The following is a 22,359-nucleotide window of genomic DNA, read 5'->3' as shown; positions in this document are numbered from 1 at the left end:
AACTTATTTCAGGAGCAACGTTCTAATAAGGTCCATCGTATAAAATATCAACGCTCCATTAGCAGACATGTTTTTACACTATTTGCACTAGGCTATCTGCAGCGCTCGAAAACATAATAGTTTTATATACCCACAGGTTCACCAAAAACAAAATTTAATGATCGTGGCCAGCTTTCATTCATCATGTTAAATCAAACCAACGCCAGCCCAGTGTCCAGATGAACATATGCTTTTCATTAAAATTAACTCAAAGCAATAACAGCCGTATTAAGCAAATAAGACATAGGAAGTATGTACTCTGCACATTTTTAATATTTTTCCAAATATTCAGTATAGAAAGTGCCCAACATCATAATCTCTTCTGTTTCATACTTCAGCCATGTGTTCTAATTTTCTTAACACTCACGGCACTTTCTTAATCACTTCTCTTGATCAAATTGGTGATTTCGTTCTTTGTTGCTCTCAATTCATCGCTGCTGTATCAATGGCTGTTTCGCATCCTAAAAATACTTTCACATTTTACAACTGCAACCGCAAAATGCACTGAATGTTTTACAGCAACGATATTAATATTATAATATATTTTGTGCTTAATGTTTGATTCTTATTTGCGTCGGTGAAACAGGATCTGTACCAACTGCTCGTTTCTAGCCTAAGACCATATACTGTTTGTTATCATCAGTAATTAAATCAGTACTTGGGGTCTGTACACCAAGCGAGTTCCACCTCCGATAAACCTGTTTTGACAATGATTACATTAATTATCTTAATGAGTAGATGAGTGTTTTAACACGTGGTCATTTGCGCCGCGTCCTATTATTTTACCTCAAGTGCAGGAACTTGTCATGTACTCATTTAACATGATAGACAGATTTATTGACTATCATAGAAAATGTTGACTTATGAACGCTTTTTAACATGTATGCTGGTGACTGGCGTAAATGTTCACTTATCCAAAGGATGAGTCATGTTTGGGTTATAGTGAACCGTCGGCAAAATCCGTAACCAGGGGATAACGGATCTACGTTAATTGCGAGCCCCCTTATCTGTAACACACATATACATAGCTTTTTTATAATATAAAAATTATTCAAATAAGGCACGCTTTCACAATTGTACGTTCTATTTGTTTCTCCAGGTGGAGTCAAATTAAGGAACGTCATGATGGTGATCCTTGTTTGAATTGGATTAGTACCGATGCTCAAAGAAATTATGGATAACCCTATTTCATAATAAATATGAATGGCTTCAAATGACTTCGTATAGTTGCATCGTTTAAAACAGTACTTATACATTCAGTTTGTTACTACTTTTCTTTGTATGATTAATGTTATTATTAGTATTAGTAGTAGTATAATTATTATTATTATCTACCATTAAAGTTTTCTGATCACGATAGGGCAATGATGTTGTTTTTCACACGAATTTACACACGAAATCAATGAAATGTCTGAAAAGGATGGCATGAATCTACATTAATTAACCAGGAAGACGTTTTAATATCAATTAATTATTATTTTACTGCAGTGGACCGAACACATTATTCGACATAGAAAACCCTGAAATTCATTTAATATGGTGTTGAGTTCGAAAATATACCATTCCAGATTTACCATGTAAATGTTAAATGTCATCTTAGCGTGTCTAAATTCAAAAAATATTCATTCCACGATAATTGCCTCACGCTATAAATTATAAATGCGCGATGCATGTAGGTGCCAACTACTCAGTCAAATAGGTCGCTCTGTTTCGCATCAATCCTTTTGACAACACTGAAATATACTTCCATTGTAACTTCATTAGTTATTTAAAAAAGTGGCACTCTAATAAGTTAGTAAATTTGTACTGCCAAAAAGACAAATCTGTCTGTCCCAAGAGTTAGGTAACGATATATTAACTTCAATGACACTGAAATATAATAAGATATACTACCTGTATTACTGCCATATGTATGGTCATATCGTGGCAATTTGAAGTAATGACCAGACCTTTGATACCATAAAGTGTCATTTCGGACATTTCTATACCCACATAGGCAACTGTCCTCAAAATTACATGCCAGTGTTACAGCTGTAAGAGAATTAAACAAATTAAAATATAATTTCTTATAGAGATTTAGGTCATGTTTGAAATTATTAGATGCAGATAGGATATCGGTGAGAAGACTCATCAAAATAATTAAACATTAGGAGCAACAAATCGACACTGCTGAGAAAATAATAATCGCCATGCAATACTTGAAATTCATTTTACTAGTAAACCTACGTAGATGAGACTTGTGTCTTTATCCAATATTTTGGCTCACCCTTGAATGTTGTTACGGACAGGAACTGTACATATTATTTTCAACACTTATTTTGAAACACGTTAAATAAGAACGAGCCAGTTTGTATCAATAAACAGAAAAGTAATTGTATGTGACTGAATTCAGTGATGGGTGTTTGAAAAACAAAAACAACGTTCTATGATGCCTTAAAGACAAATATGGTCTTAGGTCTAAGCAATGGTGTTGTGGTATAAATGGTATTAGCTTTAAAATCAAATACTTCATTTAGCAAATGAAAGCAAATTTAAAAACAATTGCATTAAAATACATTCGTGAATATTTGTGATAGCTGTGTTTATCACCTTAGATAATATTGTGACAAAAAAATATTCCTAGTTATAGAATACATGCCAATGAGTAGTGCTGGTTTTCAGTGGGATTCCGTTTTACTGAACCTGACCGGTACAACAGTCTTTTGATTATTATCAAGGTTAACATATGGCTTAGTACTATCGTAGTGATCGTATCAGCATCATGTCTAGTCATTTTTATTCTTTGCAATGAATTTCTATCCTGCATCACCCACAAAACACCTAAACTACGATATTGCTTTCTCTTCTTTGTCTTATTCAGAAGATAGTACATTTCTGAATTTTCATTGTTAATTAAATTAAACTATAATTAGTATCTCAAAGTAAAAGTGTAAAAAAGACCTCATCGTCCTGAAAAAAAGAAGTGTGCAGACTCCTCATTTGATATAATGAAAAAATATGTTTGTAATAATTGTTATATTGAAAATACAAATGTGTAAAATCATGATTAAAACACACACACACACAAATGTTTAAAAGACTAATTGTGCTCTGAAATTAACTAAACTACGACATACTGCCTGACTCAGAAACATACACGACTTGTCAGGTCATAATTTGCCTAAAAGTTAGATACAATGATCAGGTAGGTTGCTCTTTCAGAAAAATATTTAAGATATATTCTCATTTGTTTGCTTGCATTGTTTGTATGGTGTGATAAAATTTTCCAAAGTCCATACTTTAATGTTGAGAACCCAATTAATACGACAAATTTATACACTTTTCCTTACGATATAGAGGAATACATGTTTCCAGATATATGAAGCAAACACATCAACCAAGTGTAATGATATAAACTTGTACATTTTAAATAATGTAAAATTCTTCTGTAACACTGGATCTGCAACACTCACCAGCCTCCTGGCATGGATTCGGTGTTGTCATCAGCCTATGTTTGGTGGATGTGTTAGGTTCTGGCGATATCGTGATACTTGTGGTAGTAGTGCTTGCCAATGTATCGGTTGTCATAGGTTTATGTATGGATGACATTATTGTAGAGTTTGAAGTAGTTGGATCTCTGGTGATATTTGAAGTTATTGTCTCTGGTGTGTTGATCCGACTTGTGGTGGTGAATGTTGATTGAAATAAAGGAACTGTAGACGTGATAGTGTTCGTTGTTAGCCTACGATTACTAGACGTGGTTACGGTAGCAGTGGCTGGTTGATTAATAGTTGTGGTTGTTGTTGTGCTTGTAGATACTGTAACAGTAGTACTTGATGCAACTGATGTGGATGCAGTCACCTCTATGAACAAAACAAACATTTCAATGCATAATAAAATAAATAAACGGCATTCCGTCCTTCTATTTTATACATACATATACTTATTCATGTAAAATACAAAACTTGTATTGTAACTGAAATAACTACATTACCGTGGTGTTAGTTGATAACCTTTTGTCAACAAATGATCATTTCAACTGATCCGAGACTTTTAACCTGGAAGTTTATGTCAGAGTAAGGTTGCATATGTATATGTTGGCATCTCTGACATTGTGAGAGAAGACAATTATGAATTTGGAGGTGATCATGTGACAGAAACGTCAAGTAGCGTACTACCTGAAAAATGAAGGAGTTATACTCATGACTGGGGATACAAATTTTATCAAGACAGAATATACATATATATTTAGTTAGTTCGTGGGGACAATAAGCAGGACTATATGTAGGGAAAAATAACACTTAATCCGATTACCAAGGAAGTTACGTGACTAAACAGGCTAGTATGAACTATATTGGACACTGGTTTGGAATGTCTTGTATAACATCAAAATGTGTTCAGTAAGTACTTCAAGACTAATTATATATAAATTAAAGAATATAGTCATTGTTAAATGCGAAGATGAAAAGATAATCTGAGATAAAACAAATAATCTCATTTTCCAAACGCTTTCCATGAACCCTTTCATTCCAAGTATCAAAACTGTGTTAGTGATTAAGATATAATTAGAGAATAATATCGGATACATGTCTTTTACGATTCGTCAATCATACTTGTGCTTCATAAATAGCAAGTAACTTTCGTGTACGATATGTCTGATTGAAAGAAATTGTCACAAACATTCTTGCAACAACATGGTATTAGTCGATAAAGAAGTTTTGTCTAAACAATACTCATACACCATTCTCCATTAGGTACCAATTTTCTTTGATTTCATAGTTTAGACAAACTACGATTTGAAATACCGAACAAAATAATAGTCCCTCAGTGGAAACAAAAGTCTGCTCTCCTTAAACCACGATTTAAAATATAAAGAGAAAGGTGATTGTTTTCTAACAACAATCACACAGTGATAACCGTGATGAAATATGAATTCACAGTATCTGCCCCACTATTTGATCGCTTCCAACATATGAGGTCGAATACCTTCGATAGAAGTGACTCATGTTCCTCTCGTTTGATCATTTCGAACCTCAATTTATCCAGTAAGCAGCAACTGACAAAGCCGCCAAAAGCTACCTAGCAACAAATGTTAGGCAAAGGTGGCTTCAATTTTTGACTGAATACTGAAAACTCTCAAGTGGGGCTATGTGTGGTTTATAAGGCAATAGCATAATAATATATCAGAAGCTGAGCTAGTCTGTGCAAACATGGCAAGGTTCGTTGATGCTCCAGTTTTACTATATATGATGCCGTGACAAAAGTCGTCTCCAAAATGGTTGTCTGAAAGGCATAGTTGTCTCAAAAAGTTGATGAAGCAGAACATCATAAAATAAATCTTATACGAATATGTAACATAATCCGCCGAGGATTGGACTTGTATCAGCCCCTGACAATATCAAGACTCAAACTAACCCATCAGTGTGTACACTCCATTCTTGTCAACACAAACCATTACCGCACGCGCATTTATTGCACCACAATTCATCCGAATTGATTATGGATGCAAGTTTGTCAAGATCTATGGACAGAAATGAAATCCCACGGGGTGCTTTTTCAACCAGGTTTATAGTCATTGGCTATGTTTAAGGGCTTAATCCATAACTGATGAAAACAGTATGTGTTGACAGGAGGTTTTTTAAACATCCTGGAGTTTAATTGCTGCTTTTACGATAAATTTTAGCAATGACTATCTAAAAACTGTTAATTTAGGTAAAACATTCTGCAGTAATCGATAACACCTCCCATCATTATTGACACTACCAAATGGTAGTAGAAGTCTAATGCATTCAGGATGCTATGCTTCCTCCAAATATCGCCAATCAACAAAAAAAATGATTGTGTCCACCTGTTTTTACTCATTGCAAAATATTACTTGATTTCGCTGGTCACCATCCTGATTTGTACCTTCTAAACAGCTCAAAATCATCATAATTATGGAAACTTTAATTCGATTTACATAATTAATAAAAAAAATTATTTGTGAAAAGTATCCAAATGAAGCACAATGGAAGTTATCAGCTCTGCAATAATTTAATATCGCAGTAATATGTTTCGAACTATTTTTCATCATTTGTCTCAAATGGTTAACTTGATCACTTCCACTGGTTATCTTTGTATTGGTACATTTGATACTCAGTCTGCAAACTTCCTTCAGTGCACTAAATCGAACATATTAACAACTTCTCAATTTTACATTTTATTTGTCTTAATTCCTTTCATTGATGTATATTTGTGTCATTGCAAAACATTTTAATGTAATCTCAATGAAGAATTGCATTCATGTTGTTTACCCTTTACATTTGAGAAAGCCTCTGCGGTAAACATGTACCTTCATAAAGTCAAATTATGATCATGGCGTACAACGTTTAGTTTCTGTTTAAGACCTTTTGTATCCTCTAAAATGAATCGTTTACTTTAATTACGATTATATATGGGTCTTTCAACAATGTTTGCGATGTCAAGTTGAACTCAACTTTTCTAGTTGGATTCTAATACCAATCAACATCACACTCTATATGCATATATTTTTCTCCCCGTAAGTTGTTCAAGCATTTACAAAGCAAATTTAGCCTTGTTTGTACAAACATGTGTTCTTCACCCATTTTATTTCCTAGATCCCTTGTATATTTTGTCTAGTATATTTTGTAATTATCCACATTTACTGTATGTTTTCTACATCGGGTTGAAAGGTTATATCATGACCAAATGCCATCATACTTCGAGCAATTTCGTCACAACTTTCAAAGATTAATGTGAAAATACAACATCGGAAGAAATATTACATATGGTACTGTTGGTTTTGTATGCCAATGCTTCATGTCGGGAACAAGCAAAATAAGATCTTATTTTTCTCAGAATCCAGGTACGTCCGATTTCTCTGTCAAAATTGTTGACTCGATATTTGTACGTTACGTTGTTTGTACAAGACTGAATACTCCAAATATTGCGATAAAAGTTTCGATCGTTTCTTTAGATGTATTTTGCAACTAGCTTTTCATTGAGTTTATCTTATCCTTTTGATAAAGTAATTCCCTGTGTCCCTATTGGGGATTGAACCAATACATCCAATATCTAACTTTTTCATTGGAGCACCTACGTTATAGGTTTGCATAGGTGCTTTTGATTTGAAAGGATATAGTTTCTACTGGTTATGCATAACTTACTTAAACGCAATTTGGGCATCATAATTCACATATCGCACCTTGTTTGAATGTTAGCTATTCACAAGTGTGCACCTTTGTTTCTGTAATTTTTGCCATTTCAGCATGATTCTCTTTTTAAATTCTGGTGACTGTGACATCAACGCGTTACAATTTCCTTTATAAAATATCATATTACACTAGAACAAATCAGCACCTTTAAAGAAGTACTTTATTACAGCGAAGGAATTTTCCCATTAAAGTTTAATTTCACTTGTCACCATGCATCTCCTTTACGTTAATTGGAAATGGATCGTTGTTTTGCAAATGAGGCATTTGGTATATATTATATTCGACCATATCCTGTTTTGATTGTGATGTGACCGTTTTCTCTGTAGTTAAGCTAGGGTCAGGAGTATGGACATCTATTCCTTAATTTCTTTGCTTACATAACAAATTTTAGAAATGCAACACTTCGTGTTATAACCCGATCCCTTGACAACACCTTTTGTTATATTTTACCTTGTAAAATCTCTGTGATAAACTAGGGCATAGTTGTAAGAACGATTATCCCCATACCAGGCTACATGTACACAAAACAAAATAAACATTACATAAATAGTGTTTGTTATTAACTAAGTAGGGTCTAAATAATGTGATATATGGCGCTATATTATTCCTCATAAATTCCTCCATGAGTATTTCATTGTTTTAATTTACTTTGGGTGGAATAGATAATGTTTGTTTTGTTTCTGCAGCGTAAACACACCTGCTACAAGTTCTCGATTTGCTTCACGTTCAATGTAATTTTCTTACAATATCTGCAATTTATATTTGTGATAAAAAACAAAACAAGACGCTTATAGAAGACGCAAGAATTTGCGAGATTTTTATAATTAGAACTAAACATATAGACAATAAAAAAGACACTTTTTGTCATCTAAACTTAACAGACACCAGTGCTCTCAATGTGCAAACATAAGAGAAAATACTTATTTCAGTAGTGCTAATACAAAAGAGGTATTTTCTCTAGGTGATAACACTAACTGCATATCAAATTATGTGATTTATTTAATAACATGTAAAAAAATGTAGCATGCAATATGTTGGACAAACACTTCAACAAGTTTCTATAAGAATGAATAATCATCACTTTCTATATAGATCCTCAGTTTGCCTCTAATATTTCAGCACACTTTACACCAATAATCACTCTCTACTCGATTTTTATTTCATGCCAATAGATATTGTGCATGGTGACATGAATAGACTCATAAAATAAACTTACTGGATTCGTAAGTTAGATACTTTATATTCTAATCGACTTAATGTCAATGCACTATATAAAATTGTATAACTTAAATTGATATATTGTATATCCTTTATAACAATATAATTATATGTATGACTGTTTATCTCTATTTTATTTTATTTTTTTTTTTTGCAGTTTATATTGACACATAGACGTCTTCATAAGGCCTCTATGCTCAGTCTACCAACTCTCTGATAGATTTGGAAAACTCACCCAAGTGATCTTATGCCATTGTTTTAAACAATTCATTAGCTATATTAGAGTTCTGAGAACAGTCCTTGCTATGAACCTCTGTCCATAATGATTATAGTGAGCATTAGTGACTGAATTTACCACTGGGGGATTCTTTATTCTGTATGTTAGTGTTCATGAATCATTTAATAAGGTAGATAACTAGGTTTTCATTGCCATTCTTGATCTGACAGAGTGCTGATCCATAACCAAATGTTGTGGCATTAGAGATTAAGTTGAATGCATTTTGTTTCTGCTGGAAATGCCAAGATTTGTGCATTTATCAGTATAAGTTTTATATCATTGAATGTCTGCCCACATTCCACAACCCTTGCATGTTTTCTCCATTTTCAGGTAGTTCATAAATAGTTAAAGCCATTCAAGAAGCTTACCATCGGTAGTAACTTGCTAAATCAGCGAAACCTCTTGCTTCTGACACAATTTTATGAGTTTGACAAACTTTGTCTGCTTTACTTTGTGATATGTATGTGACAACGCCAGCTTCATTTATAGTGGGTCCTAGAAATTGAACCAGTTTTCGAACCAAGTTGTATTTGTTACAATTGAGCTTCAAATTAACATTTGCCAAATTATATTTTAGAATGTCGGAAAACGTCATAAGCTTGTGAATAACATTTTGTTTCATGAAAGGATATGTTATCTCCAAGGAACAGCACAATGCAACCGTCACTTTTGCATTGTAGAGTCCTATGAACTAATAAGTGCCGCTGCTACACATTACACTGGGCTATTGAAAATATGGTTCAAGCATATTTCTTTATTTAATTAAAATGTACCATTAGCCTGATTTCTAATCGATACATTTTGGTTCCATATAAATGTTTACTAATATCATCTATCTGGAAAAAGATTTGAAAGAGTATAACCTTACTGAGCAGTCTGGTTAAGACAAACCTTGAAAGGGATCACTGAGTGGTTTTATTAATATTTTGCATCAATGCCATATTCTGCCAACTTTTATATTTCAGTTTCAGCACCTTTTCTTGCAGCAAGTGGTATTTGCTGTAATACATTTTAACAAGTTTTTAATGTATTAATGTGATGTTTATCAAGGATAAATAACCATGCAACTCTCTTCCGTCGCCTTTACTCATTGGGTTCAGTATGATAAGGCCATACCCCCGAAATGTGAATGCCGAATTTCTGTATAAACAAGGCCGGTACGTGTAAGTCTTCTGGTATACAAAGCATGGTTTGATACGCATTCCAATCGATCACCCAATCCGAAAAAACATTGCCATTGATGCATGCCCTCGTGAATGAAACACTCCCACCATGATACTAATGTCGTAAAACAGACTTCCACTGGCATGTAATTATGAGGTTACTAGAATATAATGATATGATCCTTGATGGTTTTATTCGATTTTTGGAAAGCAACATTTAAATGGTAAAATACCACGTCGACATGGATAGGCACTACTAACTGTGTATTGCAATGTAAATATGTGCTATAAAAGCACAGCATTACACAATTTTAAGTAAGGCTAGAGATTCAACGTCAGTATTTTGTAGGGAATATGCTTATGTCAACCATTTCTATCTGTTTGCAAACATTCATGATACCACGTTCTAGCATGTGCCAATTCAAACTGTAAAAATATTCAGTATCGTTCTTCACTGTCACGTTGCCTGCCCGCGATTACATCAAGAAAAAAGGAATTAGTTAGTAGCCATGTATTTATGTTAGACCCCGTGTCTATAATAATTCTGTTCGGAATTGCTGCGAGAGCCCAGTTTGTTGGGTGTCAAAAATCACATGTGGACGATGAAAGTTTTGTTCAAGAACAAAGGACCCTTATTGACCTCGTAAATCTCACCACGCTGACAGACGGCCCGAGCATTGTATGCTAAGATGAATAGAACAGGGTAGAATCGATATCCAGTCTGAATGGAGAGAAGGTGTGGTCACCATTTCAACCCGAATTTATCTGAGTACGGTAGATTAGAAACCCCAGTGATTGTGAAACATTTTGCTTAGAAGTTGTAACAATAACTCCTGGAGGAAACTCGTGAATTGGCGGGAAAATTTAGGGAATTCTATGGAAAGAGAAAGCTTCGCAAATGTCAGTGAGTTATTTGCTCGATTGTTGCAGAATATTACAGCATTGTAATTGTAATTATGTGCAGTATGTATGCTTCATTACTAGAATTGTTAGTACTTAGAATTACTTTTCTGGTGTTGTATTTACATGCGTATTTGAGAAATGAGCTATGATTATGTAAAGAATTATGAAGACTGCTAGCTCGTAGTTAGAATTAATAACGTAAGTCCTATTTGGTTAATTCGTAGTAAACTAATGCATTTATTCATGTGATATACTAGATTTTGCAACTGTTGAATTCAATTGTAACTTTAGAAAATGGTTGCAATGTGTAAAATTAGTTAATATGGATATTTGTATATGTGTGTACACTTGTGGGAGTGTAGTGTACAGAGATGCGTCTGAATGATTTGTTGTTGTTCAGTATACTGAGATATATATACGGATTTGACGCAATTATTGATGTATGTATGATAAGTAGTTGATACCGTGCTTTGACTACGACGTTAATTACCATACAAGACCGTATGGGTATTTCAATGTGCACGAATGCGTGACCGAAAAATGTAACAGCCATTATCTCATGATTGATTGTCCTCTTAGTGTGAGACGAGATGCCTAAGGAAATGTGCTAACGTCCTTGTGTTTTCACAGGAAACTTTTAGGGGACATACTTCTGGTTTCGAGTCTCTTGGAGAGAGATGGAATAGAGACTAGTGGAGAAGTCGATTGTGAATCGAAGGCTAGTCGGAGAGCAGAGTCAAGGAGAAGGAGTTGAGGAGGATAAATTGGAGAAGGAGCAGTCAAGGAGATGCAGTTGGGAGGAAAGTCGGAAGGAGAGAAGGAATTGGCGGGATAGGAGAGATACAGATGAGTAGAAAACAAGGACAGGTGGAAAGCGATATCACATTATAAATCACAGGATGCAATAGGCTATCACTTGGTCGAGAGGAAGAAGAGTGACTGTGAAATTAGTATCATACGAATATTGAATTGTATTAAATTGTTGTATCTTTGAATTTCACCTTTGTGTTTTCAATAATTTAACTTTTGGCATTGCTGACTTGGGGCTCAGAGCTTTACATCTCTCTATCGTTAATTCCACTTTCTACAACATCGAGCCTGAGTGGGACTTCCATAGTAATCTAAATAATATATTGGGAACAACCCAACCAAACTCTACCAAAACCCAACACAATCATTTCTTGGCATATTCATTCTGAACGAAACAATACCCTTTGATAAAATGGAAACATTCAGAGAAATCTTTTATTTTATTCAAAGTGCTAAAATAATTATAGGGCATTGTTGTCTCTGATTTGGGAATTGGACATTTCAGCTAAAAATGTTTAAGCTCACACACAGATGGAGATTCTTCACATCTAACTTTTAACTCGTTTGAAAAAGCTTTGAGTTATTCACGATACAAGAAAACATTACCTTCTAATTCTGATACATGAGTCACAACTGTACCAAGATGTTTTGGCAGCTCATCCTTTATCAGCTTTATCAGCTTAGCAGTGTCCACTGGGTTCATTTCAATTTCACTGATTACATGCCCCTGTTGCCCATTTTCAGTAACTGCTGCTGAGGTGTCAATTTCTTTGATATATTTGGCAACCCAAAGGATTCTGTAGCTGACAACGATGCTGCCATTCCTATATAAAAATACTGAAGTATAAGGAATGCATGTATGGAGCGACACATGGACACTAGCATTAATGATAAGTGAAATAGAAATATAAGGACGAATAATTTACCATTCCAATCAATGAAACCTAGTACTTATTTTGATACAGAACAAGGCCCCAAAGTAGAACAAATTTGACACATTCAGGGAAAACTTCCTAGTGAACTCTAGAAGGAATACCAAAGTTTAATAATTAATATCAATTACGTCTTTTCAAAGCGAATAAATAAATACATCTTGGTATTCACTATGTTATGCAGCAAAGCTCTTTAAGAACGATTTTTGACCTTGTCCATACCGGGGGATAAGTCTATATATATATATGTGTGTGTGTGTGTCTGTGTCTGTGTCTGTGTGTGTGTGTGTGTATACGTTGGTCCCAGCATTCGAGTTCGCAAAAAGGTGGCTCAAGAACGAAATGCCACCAATGAGGCCTTTTTTTTAAAAACATGAGCATTTCGATGCATATCAGCAGCTCGAAACTCGCCACAAGCCATCTTCAAAAGGGTACCAGAGCTCATACAAGGCGAACTATAATTTTGAGATGGGTTATGTAATGCTTCAAACAAATATGCTAACAGAAACAGATCTGCCAATTTGCAAGGGTCGTAATATGTGCACAAGGTTTTGCAGCTATAGGCTATATACAGGCTGATGTAATGTTTATAGTTTACTTACTTTTTGTGGTTATTTTGTTTTGATGTTGTTCATTTAATGGCTGCGGCTGAGTGACCTGTATAAGGTCTATGGAGGAAGTTGAGTTCTGTTGAGTCGCTTAGAGGGTTTTAATGGATTTATTTGAGTAGATGCCCTTGCAAAGCGAGACTAACGCATCAAAGCCCATGGAAAACTGCTTTGTCGTCTGGTGACAAGCCAGCATACATATGCTGGCTGGCATTCATTGTCTCGAAGTTGACATTTCTCCATTTTGCTGATGTAGCCTGTCAGATAATTAATCCTTACAGTGACCTGTATTGCTTCCATTTTCAAGTCCTATTTGAGTAATCTTTCTCCATGTCCACTCCCAACTTTCCGACACAGAAGTGGCAATCTACTACTTCCTGAAAATTGCTCTAGGCCTATTCGGTCAACACAATAACCGCGGAATTTTTGGATCTCTTCTAAATCCGGATCGATACTCTATATTAATATGGAAACAACACCATAACTTCGGTATCAAATTAGCTCATTGGATGCCCTATCACAGTAAACAAATATGTAGCATGGTATCATGTCAGTAGTTTTCTGTGCATTGTTTAAATCTAGTTGGCAAGGCCTTCCTCTAACTTATGGAATAAGCGTTTAACAATGACTTCAGTGAAAGGCATCTATGGGACCTGGGTTGCCTTCAATCGATAATGACACTCGCGATAACATATTGCTTATATGGCGGCAGTCGTTAGTGTGGCATTCCAGTTCGGATGCCAAAACTAAAAGTGTCTTCATAATATGTTTGCTTTGCCTTTAAACACTATGGTTAAGGTCTTTTATCGGGACGTATTTGCTCTTCTCTGCTGAACCATTATAAGACATGTATCTGAGCCAGAAAACGTCAGTTGCGCGTGGTCTGACTTCTACGCTAATGCTCATCGAAGTAGAGACATGGCAACATCACTTACCTTTATAGGAAAGTTAATACATATAAAGTAAAACTCACTAAGGTATTGATATACAGTTCTTCTCTTGTCGATATGATTACTAGTAGATCTGACAGAAAAACACATTTGTTCAATTAAAAACACGCCATAGTGGAATAAGTTTTAAGCTTGTTATGTAGCTTAGGCAACGAAACGCGATATAACGTGAGGCAATAAGGTCAAGCGCTTCACAGTGGTGAAATATCCATTCACGCAATCTTGAAGGCGCCTTGGTATGACAGCATTAACTTGGTCAATATACTTCTAAGTTCATGTATGTACTGTACGACAAAGCGTTAATACGAAACCATGTCGCCTTTTTGGTGACTGCCTCTTAGCTTCGTCCGTTAGGATATGAGCTAAAAGTATGACTACCAATCTTCCAAGTAATTTTGAAGCTAATTGCCATAACAAATGTTTGCTAACGATTGTCACGGAATTGTATAAACCAAAAGGGACGGTGAGCATGATTTTAAACTGAGAGGTCCGAAATTGCTCGCTATTGAAGACGATAAAGATGACATGGATATATATCTAAACAGGTTCTAAAGGTACGCCACAGTACAAAAATGGAAAACAGACGTAGCGCTTTTCTAAAAGGTAAGGCATTATATGTCTATTCTAGTTTATCCGCGGCCGATTCACTAAATTACCTCGCGTTGAATGAAACACTTCTGAAGACATACGAGCTAACCGAGCAAGGGTTTTGCAAAACGTTTAAGTATAGCGAACTCGAGAGAGGCGAGACATTCACACAGTTCATCAGTAGGACATGCAATTACTTGCAGCGATGGGTAGAATGTGGAAAAGTCGTTAAGACATTTGAGGGCCTTATCGATTTCTTTCTTCGGGACCAACTATCGACAACTTATGGTAAGTAGTTATGGTTGTTCATGAGGGAAAAGTTCTTCATAAATATATATATAACATGACCACACACCAGGATTTATTCGCAGAAGCTCGGGGAGGTTCACAAAATGTCATCTCGCAAGACAACAAACGTATAAATCAGGTCAAGGCTCAAAAACCCAGGGAACCTGAAAAACCTTGTTGGGATAATAAGAGAAGGCATAAGGACAAGCAATGTTTCACTTGCAAAAAGTCCAGAGAGTCACGGTGGCTATTGAAGGCAGATGGTTGGTAGAGGGACAATTAGATGTTTCGTGCGTGCAGAGATCTGTCGCTGTTTTATCCAATCGATCGATACGTGTCTTTTCCCCGAGGAAAGGGTGACCGTTTTACAAGACACAGGGTGCACTAGTCTAGTCATGAAACGGAGCCTCGTTAGCGGTGACCAATTCCTTGGGTTTAAATCGCCTGGTATACTGCTGGACCAAACAATCGACCACGTTCCTCTCGCAAGGATAGGTATCGAAACACCTTTCTTGACCGGAACCATGGAAGCGTTGTGCATAGCCAACCCGATCTATGAACTTACGATTGGCAATGTACAGGGATCTAGACTCCAAACAATGTCCGACTTCCGATTACCGATGATCCAAGTAGTGCAAACCAGAGCTCAGAGGACAACAAACTCCTGCGTAAATTAAAAGTACCGGAAGCCTTTACTAATATCTCCGGTGAAGAATTTTCGAATGATCAAAAAAGTAACGCGTCTTTACGCGCAACAGCGGTGAAAGCGTTAATGGGTACCGTAAGAAAGTGTAAGAATGGGGGTTCCCTCAACCCATACTCCGAAAAGGTTTAATGTGCAGCAAATACTCTTCACTTGATAGGTAGTTCTTGCAACTAGTGGTTCCCAAGAAATACAGGTCGCATGTACTCAATATCGGGCACGGGTCGAGTGTGGTGGGTCATTTAGGTATGAAAAAACAACAGAAAGTGTATTACGAGAAATCTATTGACCTGGTGTCAATAGCGATGCAGCGCAGTTTTGTCGTTCGAGCGATGTTTGCTAGAAGACGGTCTCTAAGGGAAGGATAACTAGATTACCGTTAGGTCAGACGCCTGATATATATTCCGTTTAAATGAGTGGCCATTCATTTTCTAGGACCTATATTTCCAATACAGATCAGAAAAACCGATACATCTCGACACTGGTAGAGTACTCAATAGATACCCCTACGCCATATCTTTGCCATCGATCGAAACCGAACATGAAGCCGAAAAGATTGTCGACATGTTCAGAAATGTCGGAGTGCCCGAAGAGGTTCTTCCACATTTGGAGCGCAATTCACCTTAGATCACATGGCAGAAATTAGTAGTTGTTGTCTCTTAAACAGGACAACAACACCTTACTAACCTATGTGCAATGGGTTGGTAGAGCAGTTCAACGGGACATTGAAGCCAATGTTGCGTCGGAATGTTGAGGAAAAGCCTAAGGATTGGGATAGGCACCTGAACGCAATTCTGTTCACATATCGTGAGATTACACAATAAAGTTTAGGCGTCTCCGCGTTTGAACTATTGTATGGAAGGACAGTTCGTGATCCTATGCGTATTCTACGCGAAATGTGGTCAGACGAGGTCGCAAACGAAGAAATTAAGACCAGGTATCAATAGTGGCAGATTTGCGCGAAAGGGTAGAGAGTACATGTCGAATGGCGCTAGACGAACTCGCGAAATGGAGTCGTAAGTACGCGAAGTACTACAACTGAGGAACGCGGGACAAGAAGTTTTATGTATGCGAACAAGTCTTGGTGCTTCTCTCTACGAATAAAAACAAGCTGCTAGTCCAATGGAAAACAAGTGAAAGACAAAATGGACTACGTCATTTACATGGAAGGTAAGTCTAAGATATTTCACTGAAACTCTACGTAGAAAGACCTAGTCAAACAATTGATAAAGGGGTCTTCAATGTAGTATGTATAGTTGTGATAGAGGATAGGTTGTCTCCAGTACCGAAATGACCCTTGACTTCTCCATAAAATTTGGGAAAGAAGGTATAGACCAGATCAATGTATGCGTGGATTTATCCGAGGGTCAGCGTACGCAGATGTAGCAGATTTTGTCCCAATATCTAGACGTGTTTACGGACAAACCAGGCTGTACTGGATTGATTCAACACGAGATCAAGTTAAAGTATATCCAAATAGCTTTAATGCGCCTGAGACAATCAAAGAAGAAGTGGGAAATTGTTAGCCCAGGGAGTGATCGATTTTTCCAGTTCCACGTATTCGTCCCTTGTGGTGTTATTCAGAAAGAAAGACGGGACTAACAATGTTTGCATTGAACTTCGGCAACTGAACAAAATCACCGTATTCGATACAGAACCAATGCCAGACATAGAAAACTTATTTTCAAAATTGGAAGGTCATCAACATATTTCCAAGTTAGAACTTACCAAGGCATATTGACAGGTACCGATCGCTGATGATGTCCGCGAGTTAACGGCATTCGCGACTCCCAAATGTCTTTATCAATTTAAAGTCATGCCTTTTGGTTTAGTCAAAGCCAGGTGTTGTGTGCATTCGTCTCATACGCAAACTGTTAAACGGTATGGAACATTTCAACAGTTTTGTAGATGATATCTTTGTTTTTACTTAAAAATGGGATGAACATGCTAAGGTATTATGGGATCTGTTCGACACACTTCACACTGCCGATCTTACAGCTCTGTCCTTTAAATGTATTATAGGATATTGAACCTAGTATGTTTGGGCCATCTTGTAAGTGGACTAGGCCAGTGAAACCTCACCCAGACCGAATAGGAGCAATCAGAGATGCACCTAGACCAAAAGCTAAGAAACAGGTAAGATATTTTCTAAGTTTGATTGAGTTTCACAAGAAACTTTTTCCCAATTGTGTGGCTACAGTAAGCCCATTACAGACTGGACTAGGAAAGGGCAACCGAATAAAGTTCCCTGAGGTTTGTGATAGAAAAAAAGCGTTATACCCTTTAAAACAGAATCTTAACTTTGCCAGAATTGAACAAAACGTTTGTGTTGATGACTGATGCGTTCGATACGAGACTTGGAGCTGTTTTGATACAGGAGCAAGAGGGGATGAAATTGCCCATTGCATATACAATTAGGAAATTGCTCGCTAGGAAGCAAAACTACTCCGAGATTGAGAAGAAGTCCTAGCCGTAGTATGGGGGCTAGGCAAATTCCATACATATATTTTATGGAGGGAGTTTACCTTACAAACTGAACATCGTCCGCTCTGGTACTTGAATAAAGCAAAGGTTGCCAACGCAAGGTTTTTGCATAAGTCCTTGTCTTTTGAACCGTATAGTTTCCGAATCGAGGTGATTCGAGGGTCAGAAAATGTGGTTGCTGATTTTTTAAGTAGGATGTACAGATGATGTTCGCTCAGTATTCAAAATTGAATGTTTTAATAATTGTTTAAGTTCGTGTTCCGTGATTTTCCCAAAAGTGTTACAACTTTTTTTAAGCGGGAAGGAATTGTCACGGAATTGTATCAATCCCTTTATTTATTAAATACATGTACCATACATTTGTTGTGTACAACAAAACCCGAGGGTGATTTATGTACATTGTACAATATTTCCAAATAGTGCGTTTGGTTCATCCTATGTCGCACGTGCGATGTGTAAAAACCGAATACTTCCAGCGCACAGATGATGTATGGCTGCATCATCTGTGTATAAATGCCTCTCCATAAGACTAAATCTACACATTACGGAACGTCTTGTCAGTGAGCGGTCTACTCAAGGACTTGCAAAACTTCAGCTGTAGAGGTATGTAATTTATTTATTAATGTATTATGTATACGTTATAAATGTTATACTATCATATTTATTTTTTTATATTTTCTATGTGACCTTGGCTTACCTAGTATAATGAAAATATTTTCTATTCTTGTTTGTGATTTAGCAAGATAATTATATTAGCAATATCAAGTTGTATTTTTAAGAAACGTTTAGGACCGTAGGATTCTTATCTGGCACGGGTAGGTTCACTTATAAACCAGTTTATTGTTTTGTAATTATTGTGCCGATAATGTAATCTGTATAGCTTACCGTATATAACGTCATTAGGTTTTATCGTATATGCCGTGTCATGCATAGTACACGGTGTTAGATGCATTTTCAGCTGATCGGAGTCGACGTGGTACCTGCTGTAGAGCTAACCATAGAAGTTAACCATAGCAGCTGTAAAGCTGAACCAAAGCAGCCGTAAAGCTGGGTGAACAGTACTGCTGGTACTGACTGCCTGATTGACCAGTGTGACTGGTAGACAAGTGTGCAGGTGACGGAGCGTGTAATACCATACATGTAATCTTTTACCTCTGGGCTAATTTGTGGGTTTGTAATACCCAGGGTTTTGGAATCGTACAGATATTTTGAACGATATCTGTCCTTTTGTTTTCAACATTTTACTATTTGAGTAAAATGCCTCATTTTTCACTATTTGAGTGAATTCATTTATACTATTTGAGTAAAACACGCCATTCATTTCGTCGCGTGAAATTACTGTCAATCATTCACTTTTTGTCTTTGTACTGTATAATTTAATGTATTTGCAGTTTAACTTGTTGCATTATTAAGTTAGCGCGGATTAAGTTAATTTGTCCAATATTTGGATCTTATACACGCAATATTAATCATAATTCTTTTCTCATTCAAGTCATTCATCATTAAACATTGTATTTGCATTACCATCAAAAGTGTTCTGTTATAAATCCGAAATCCAAGCCGGTTATCTTTTTACGATGATGGACAACACGCCATCACATACACTATTATGTTCAAATACCAGTAAAGCTAAGCTGCAAGACTAGTTGTGCTAATGACCGCCAGATGAGAGGATGGACGGAAGGATGAACATAAAGATGGGTGAACACAAGGATCACGATGTGCCCCACCAGAGATACATAAGCATAACAATTAATAGTATTCCATGATCAAATTTATAATTTAATCCATGTGATTTCCCTCATCGGAAATTTAGAGGAATGCTCGAAATATATTGAGAGTTCCGGTTTCTATATTATTTTTAATGTGAACTTGGCTCATATTTAAATGGTTTATAGGTTAGATGCTATAAATAGACTTGCAGACATTCACAATATATTCCGTTGTTTGCAACACTATTCATGTTAAGAAACATGTGGGATCGCAATTTGCGTCAGTAAGCAGGTCCACACAGAAAAAAAAAACAACTGGTAATGACTGCGGTTTCCAGCACTTCAAACGAACGATTTAGTTATTATACCAATGGCCCATGAAATTGCCAAGAGTTTCAGCTAAAGCAATTATCCTAATTGTTTGTTACTGTGGACTGGTCGCTGCAAATATCTGAGTTTTGTGTCTCACACATATCCGTAAATGTACATGAACACCATAAGAATAACTTTTACTTGTTTAAGAGAAACACCGAATCAATCATATTAATTTATCAAGAACCATTGATATAGAAGTCTTCAAGTTAATTGCACGTATTCAAATGGTCGCCTGGTTCAGGCGGCATATCAACAAGAAGGTTTTCTATTTTAGCTGTGGCCATGTTGATGCGTAGGTCACAACTCATTTTACTTTTATACAAACTATGCATCATTATAGCAAACTCATTGCGACATTAATGGCAATACGGTACTCCGTGACTGAGGAGTTGAAATAGCAGGCTTCACAAAATGATCACATGTGAGACATGAAATATACACTATTTTCATACGGTCATTTCGCAACTCACTTCCTATTTTCTTTAAAGCCCCCTGTTTAAGCCGCAGTACGTTTAGCAAAATTGATCACTACAGCGGCTATGTTAGAAATCATATTAGTCATAATATTGATAACATTTCATTCCGATCATCTTCATTTACTTCCCCAGAAGGGCTCAAAATTTACCACCAGGATCTAATTTAAATTGCAGCAACTGATTATGAGTGAATTGTACTGAGCAAATTTTACGAGAAAATCTCTTTCCTGCTTGTTTATACGTTGCTGAAAGCAGAAATAAGTAACGAATCTCAAAATTGGCTTTTGTTCTTTGAGAAAAACAAAGAACGCTTCTAAGGACGTGCTCGAAACAATATTACACCCTCTCCTCCCCCGTTTAATTTTTGTTAATTCGTAATTTTAAGAAATCTCAGTCGTGCTTGGGTATGTGGGATATAGTTGCTCAGAACGCAATGATTTAGGAGGTTAAATTAATGCTCTCTTTCCCATAATCAGAATTTAAAACGACAATAACAATGCAGCTTCCTGGACCAAACCTAAAACAATTGTACATTGTTATGTTTGTGTAAAGCTAATTAATACTATGTTTTGTTTCAATTACCTTAACCTTCACATCAAGAAGATGAATTTCAATGTGCCGTGTAATACTAATCATGACTATAATGTCTGGAAAGTAACTGATGCACTCAGCTGCACTTTATACCTATAACTATACTGTAAATACATTTACTAGCAGAAAATATGTGTACTCCCTCTTTTTTAAAGGTTTTTTGGTATCATATTGAAATTGTTCATATTTTGTTTTCAAACAGCTTGAAAAATAATACTCCTTGTTTCCAATGAAAAGGAGCTTTGGTGAGCCATGAATCGTATGAATTCATTCAGCACAAAGAAATGGAGTATGTATTTGAAAGGTTATTGTGTCACAACATCCCATTGTGCGCATACATATATCGATAAATGTGTGTGTGTGTGTGTGTGTGTGTGTGTGTGTGTGTGTGTGTGTGTGCATGTGTTTGAATATGTATGTATATATTCAAGAACACTACTGAAATAATCGCACTTACCTGAAGCCATCCACAACTGTGCAGTTGTATCCTGGACTGTTTCTACATACCGCTCCCATCTTAAGTATAAAGCAAAGAAGGCAAAATAAAAAGTATGTGCATTAACGCAATACGAATTTTAGGGGAGTGCGGAAGATATCATTTTATACCTCGTATTGTGTACGTTCCATTCAAAACTTGTTGAAGGTCGTAAGAATGCCTTCAACTTGATACCTACACGAATGTTATTTAATGTTGAAACTATTAGATGAAACTAACCGTGTCACCTGGGTTACCAACGTTAAAGAGATATTATTTCGTTTCGGTTGTATGCATATTTGGCTAAATCAAGATGCTGGAGACGAAAAACAATTGTTCGCACTATTCTACCAAAGATTTAAGGATTCAACACAACAAAACTGGCAAAGTAATATTAACAACTTACATAAATGTTTGTATTATAGCATGTATAAAACCGAATTAGGACCGGAAAATAAATTTCATGTGGATTATCGTATCTTCTTAGGAAATTAGTTGCTAAATTTAGATGCACAGCGCATACGTTGAAACTAGAGATATGAAGGCATAGCAGGCTTAAGAGGTATGACAGGTA

The 22,359-nt window shown here is 36.1% G+C and overlaps 1 protein-coding gene across 3 annotated transcripts in view; it reads right to left on the bottom strand.

The window, feature by feature from the left end:
* LOC149783726 (uncharacterized) overlaps nt 1–22,359 on the bottom strand; it is a 94,933-nt gene that overhangs the window by 46,929 nt on the left and 25,645 nt on the right. For all 3 annotated transcript variants that reach the window (XM_089931975.1, XM_089931973.1, XM_089931974.1), the window contains 4 exons: nt 21,768–21,826; nt 12,210–12,427; nt 3,492–3,881; nt 1,933–2,070 (listed from right to left, as the gene is read on the bottom strand). In XM_089931975.1, the coding sequence (XP_089788101.1) occupies nt 1,933–2,070; nt 3,492–3,881; nt 12,210–12,427; nt 21,768–21,826 (805 nt within the window). The remainder of the gene's footprint in view (nt 1–1,932; nt 2,071–3,491; nt 3,882–12,209; nt 12,428–21,767; nt 21,827–22,359) is intronic.

Source organism: Sinohyriopsis cumingii, chromosome 14 (assembly GCF_028554795.1).
Source record: "Sinohyriopsis cumingii isolate HCF-2022 chromosome 14, ASM2855479v2, whole genome shotgun sequence".
Classification (NCBI taxonomy): domain Eukaryota; kingdom Metazoa; phylum Mollusca; class Bivalvia; order Unionida; family Unionidae; genus Sinohyriopsis; species Sinohyriopsis cumingii.
Note: the sequence above shows the minus strand (reverse complement) of the source record. Positions and strands in the feature narration are given on the sequence as shown.